Source organism: Papaver somniferum, chromosome 3 (genome assembly GCF_003573695.1).
Source record: "Papaver somniferum cultivar HN1 chromosome 3, ASM357369v1, whole genome shotgun sequence".
In the NCBI taxonomy this organism is placed as follows: Eukaryota; Viridiplantae; Streptophyta; class Magnoliopsida; order Ranunculales; family Papaveraceae; genus Papaver; species Papaver somniferum.
This window is the reverse complement of record NC_039360.1, coordinates 220,723,427-220,729,341: the sequence shown is the minus strand read 5'-3', so window position 1 is coordinate 220,729,341 and position 5,915 is coordinate 220,723,427. Positions and strand designations below refer to the sequence as shown.

Below are 5,915 nucleotides of genomic sequence, written 5' to 3'. Positions count from 1 at the left end.
AACATCTATATAAAGGTTGTCATTTGTGGTTGGGGAGTTTCCTGAATGCAAGGAAGTTGGGTTGCATTGACTATTCTGAGTGCTTAACTCCGAAGTTAGCAATACACGACCATAATATGAAAATGCATTACCAAAGAAGACAATCCATAACAGAAGTGTTGATCTCTCTAATTCTGTGAAAGTAGTAAAAGCAGAAGAGTTTTCTTTTGATTCAAGGTATTGACTAGCAGTTACATCTAATCTAAATGGCATCATAACAATTTCCCTATTTGATCAGTCTGGAACAGGAAGTACAGTACTTTTGTAGTTATGGTAGCACCATATGTTAGATGATTTTAGTGCAGTATAACCACCAAAAAATACCCGTAGTTAAAGCAGTTATCAAATTCTCGATGAACTGGATATCCATACATCCTGTAGATTTTCAAGTATAACCCAGTAAACGGGGAGACACAATTCATAGGGAACACATGTTTTTCAATTCGATTAAAGATAAAGCAAAAGAAAAGCTTTGCATTAAAAAAATGTAGTTTAAAACTGGAAAACACGGTTCATAGGGAACACATGTTTTTCACTTCGGTTAAAGATAAAGCAGAAGCAAAGGTTTGAATCAAAAACATTGTAGTTTAAAACTGGAGGAACAATCATGTGAAACATAAGATTGATAAGTAAAACTAAATAGCATGGACCTGCCTCCTTCCGTAGTTATCTGAAACTATGCCCCAAAGTGTAATGCTCCAACTAGCATACCAGCAAAGACAACAATAGGAATCATGCCTTCTTGACGAAAAGAAAAGCCTGATTCAGCCTGAACTGCTGGTCCAACAAAAGACAAAAGCATCACTTCCATTCTTCTGCAGCTTGAACCATAACCCAGCATAAGCAAGTACAAGCTCAGATGGTATCAAAACTGAATTCAAACTGAAATTTAAAACTCAAATGGTTTCAAAACTGAATTCAAACTGAAGTTTAACGCCTACTGGATATCCACAAAAACTGGAAACCACAAGTCATGGGGAACACATGATAAGATAGTAAAGGAAAACTAAATAAAGTGGACCTGCCTCCTTCTGTAATTTTCTGAAATATGCCCAAGCGTATGCTCCAACTAGCATAGCAGCAAAGTCAAAAGCATCATCTCCATAACTCCATTTCTTCTGCAGCCTGAACTGTCCCGGTACAAGCTGAAATGGTTTCAAATCTGAATTCAAACTGAAATTCAGAGTAAACAGCACAGTAATCGGCACATACAAAAGAAAGTTAATCAACAAAAATGTAGGACAAAGAATTAGGCCAGCTTTGAAGTAATGCATTATTAGATTAGACTGAGGTTCAGCTACAAATAGGGCAAAGAACTAACCCATTTTCATTACAATCAGGACATCTAACAACTACTTTCTTAACAATTTTACAACTCCCATTACAAGTAAAACATGGCAAAAACCTAACACCACCACACCCATCACAAACAGCACCACCAATTTTAGATTTTGGCAAGCCTTCAAGTAACTGAATCAAACAACCCTGTTCATGGATTCTAAACACCTCCTCATATCCACCAATATATCTTCCTTTAATGAAAACCCTAGGTGGTACTGGTATTGTTACATTTCCTTGTTTATTACTACTAATTCCTTTCAGCAATTCTTTCAATTCTTCTCTGAACCCTCTATCCATTGATACATCCCTTTCATTAAACACAATCCCTAATCCCTCAAAAACTGCTCTTACTGCATTACAATCTTCAAATGTTTTTCTTACACCTCTTAATGTTGTTGTGTAAATAACAACTCTGTTTTCTCCGTTCACCGGACATTTCTTCTCAAATTCATCAGCATCATAATACTTTTCTGTGTTTTCACAAGTAGAATCTCTCTGAAATTGACGATGATTAGGGTTTGAATTTTCCTTATTAAAGAGGACCAAACGAGGTGACCTCGAGATACGTGAATCAAGTTCTGCAACAGTATCAAGCAGAGAAAACGAAGGTTTAGGGTTGTTGTTGTTGTTGTTGATAGGAGAGAAACGAGCGGATTCAGAATCAAGACCAGCCATGAGTTCCCACGAGTTAATAACTTCAGGAACAGGTTCAGATCGAACCGATTTAGCTTCAGAAAGTGGACTCGTTTGTAAGAAGGACCCAATAAATCGAGGTGGTGTTGGTGGGTTTTGCTCTGTAGATTTTGTTGATGAATCTACTGTTAATAAACCATATGTTGTTGATGTAAGAGACACAAAATGATGACCGATTCCTGTCGATCCACCGATTTGAGTAAACTCATCATCTTGATCGAGCAAGGATGAAGACACACAACCCATTGTAACCAAAATGGTTTATGACTGACCAAATAGCGAAAACGATTTGACTCGTAAGGTATTTTTTGAATCTTGAAGCAGAGCTCTACGAAGAAGACGAAGTAATGAATGTTGATTCAGGGGGAAGTGTGTAGTTTTATTAACTGAAGAAGAAGAAGTCAACGAAAATATATTTGAATTTTGACGAGATTACTGATACTATAAGTCTTGGTATAGAATAATAAGGTTGTGATAGAGTATCTTAGCTGTAAGATTTGGTTTATGAGTGAAAGTTGGTTTTTGTCATTCGTTAAAGTTAGGGTTTGTAATATTATTAAAATAAAACTGATGTACATAGAGAATGGGTTCAACGGTGTCGATTTAGTGTAGCTAAACGGTGGATATTTCTATACGTGTAAATGAACGTGTCAGAAATTCAAATAAATGTAGCGCGCTCCTCGAAAAAGGGTAAAAGTGTGTTTCTAGTAACCTAATCTTATTTAAGGGCTACCCTTCTTGTATTTCTGCCAAGAGGCATCAAATGCAGATGAAAACAAAGCTCTGCTAAAGAAACCAACGTGGATCAACCAGATATCATCCGGGTAAGACCATGTTTATTTGCATCTGACTCGTAATTTGAATATGAGTGAACTCCTGATTCGCCGCGAGTCAGATATCAGATCGTTTGTTTTCAATTTTGACTCAGATCTGACTCGACCTTTAACTGAGACCTAATCATTGATTCATACCCGTTTGAGTCAGGTAACAAAGTACTCCTGATTCATGGGATCAAACCACTGACTCATTTTATTTCTTTTGAGTCAGATCTGACTCAAACAGACATATTGAGTCAGATCTGACTCAAATCATGTGATTTTATTCAGATCCAGACGACTCGGATCTAGATGACTCAGATGAGTCAAAAGTAATCAAACAAGGGGTAAGTCTTTACGAAGAGAAATACTTCAAGCAAGAGGGGGAGATTATATTAATAAATTAAAAAAATTTATATATAACCTAAATAGGAGCATAACGAGTATAATTTTGTGCACCTCTGATAAATTAAGGTGCACATTCCTCCCTTTATTATTTTCTTATTTTATTTTATTAATATGCAAAAGCCTTCAAAAAGGCTAATGGTCCTCCTCAACAAAAGGTTTAAGCCAAACAAGAGGGACAGACCAGTACATAGACGACTTGTTGTTTTTTGTCCACTTAGCTAGTTCATGAGCAACATAATAGATTGAAAAGAGAAAATACAATCAATAAGAGAAGAAGCAAAATTTTGAATGTCTTTAAAGATAACATCAGTTCTAGGAGTTCCATCAAATATTCCAGTAGAAAATTGGGAAACCAGATCTTGAGATATATGTAAGTTTTAATTCCACAACTTTCTTCAAAAAAAGCCTAGATAGCTCTAGCTTCAGCCTCTTCAACAGATTCCACATCAAAGACAATAGAAGCGCAGAATGAAACCTTACTGGAGAAGTCCCTCATCACATATCTTGCACCATTATCCTTAGGAGTGCACAACTGGCTTAAGAGAATAGTAATGATCTTCTAGGCAGAAGCATCATAAAAGTGGGTGTTTAATTTATTCAAATTCCAAGCTAGTAGTATCATAAATAAAATAGGAGACTTTAACACAAGGGTCAGTGGGACTAAGGGATTAGGGGTAGTTGATGCCAAAGTATGGATCCATTTATCACACCAGGGATCAGTAAACTTACCATCTCTAACAATCCAAGAAACAAAAGACTTAATCATTTCTTTTATAGCATGTAAACATCTCCTGGTCCAAGAGTCGTCACTATGGAAAGCAACATTGAGAAAATCTGTCCTAGGAAATTATTTAGCTTTCAGCACAGTACCCAAGAGGCAGTCAGGATTCTCAATGATTTTCCAAGCATTTCTGGCTAGCATATCCAAATTGTTAAGTTCAGCTTTCCAAAATCCCAAGCCACCTTCAGACTTAGGGGAGCACAACGCATCCCATCTTAGAAGATAGAGCTTCCTATCTTTAGGATCTAAAGTCTCTCCCTACCAGAATTGACATAGGTGGGAATCCATTTTCATGGATAAGAAAGGCACTCATTTGATACAGAGGAATGGTCTGGCCAACATGTTTAATCAAAGTAGTTCTAGCAGCTTGAGATAAAAGTTTATGAAGCCAAGAAGTAATTCCAGCATCCACATCCTGAAGAATACCCATATAGGTCAGGATTTTAGAGGCATGGAAAGTTATAGGGGTACCAAAATATTTTTCTCTTGGGCTTCTATTATGAATATCCAGAATGTTAGACAAATGATTCATCAAAGGGGCGGACAAATTTTTACTAAACAAAATACCAGAATTCTCAAAGTTTATCTCCTGACCAGAATCTAAGCAATACTTTTGAAGATACTCTTTAATAGTTCTAAAATCTTTTTCAGTAGCTTTAGAAAACAAAAGGGAATCATCAGCAAACAAAATATGTGTCATACAAGGGGCGTTATTACAAACTTTAATACCTTCACTACAACAACTTGTGGAATTCGTGACACTACATTTTCAACACCTAAAAATGTGTTGTTAATATTATGCATATGTGACATTTTCTGCGTCGCATATATATATTGTTAGCGAAGTACAAAAACATTAATTTGTGATATCATGTCGGCGTTGTAAATAAAATTCATAATTAAGAAAAAATAAAAATAAAAATAAATTCCTTTTTCAACGTTTCTAAGTGTGAAAAAATATTTTTCAAATAAACTAAAATAATTATCTTTTTACAATAACCGTCTTAACTTGCCACAAGACAACATGTAGCCTAAAATTCACCAAGTAAAATATTTTTTCAAAGAACCCACTAATTAAACACGCATCAACGTGTAACCCTGAACCCACTAACTACTCATCAAACGTGTAACCATCCTAACTTTGCTAGGTTACACGTTAACCCTTTTTGTTTTCAAAGTCGGGTTCTTACTTTTTGGTCAACAAAAATCCTATGCCCGTATATTTGAATTAAACCTAAAATTAGTTATGTATCTTCTTCATTTTTTCTTTTTTTCCTTCATCTAATCTTCATCGATATGTATTCAAAATCAGCCGCCACTGCTAGCGCCACCAACTATTGTTTGATACCATTAATCGATTTAGATTCGAACATACATCACACAATAAAAGTTACTTCCTATCTGCTAATTATTTTGTTTGGTTGATTTTATATTTTTTGTATGGATTTTGTTATTCTTTCTGCGAAAGAAAAAAATTCTGATGGAGAATTGGACAAGATCATATATCTAACACGGTAAGTCGTTGATATTATTACCGCTCAAACTTTTTAACTTAGATGACTTTATATATATATATATATATGATCTAATTGATTTTCAATGTAGGTGTTCCTTCTATCTGGCACTTCTATCAAAATTATTACTTAGTTTTATGGGTTGTTCTCTTTTGATATCTGTGGATGGAATTTCTTATACCAGGCTACTAATCCTCTTTCAAGAAAAAAGAAGAATTCATTGTCCAAGAGCCACAATTTCAATCAGAAAGAAACGACTCCAGATTCAGAGAGTTGAGATCAAAATTTTGGTTGTCAAAAGCTAACACGCTTTAATTAATTAAG

At 35.2% G+C, this 5,915-nt stretch overlaps 1 protein-coding gene across 1 annotated transcript; it reads right to left on the bottom strand.

The window, feature by feature from the left end:
• Nucleotides 1–1,298: 1,298 nt before the first annotated feature.
• LOC113362140 (uncharacterized protein At5g39865-like) lies at nucleotides 1,299–2,434 on the bottom strand. Its single transcript, XM_026605112.1, has one exon. It carries the CDS (start codon nucleotides 2,317–2,319, stop codon nucleotides 1,333–1,335), a length of 987 nt encoding a protein of 328 aa, XP_026460897.1. The 5' UTR covers nucleotides 2,320–2,434; the 3' UTR covers nucleotides 1,299–1,332.
• Nucleotides 2,435–5,915: the final 3,481 nt, after the last annotated feature.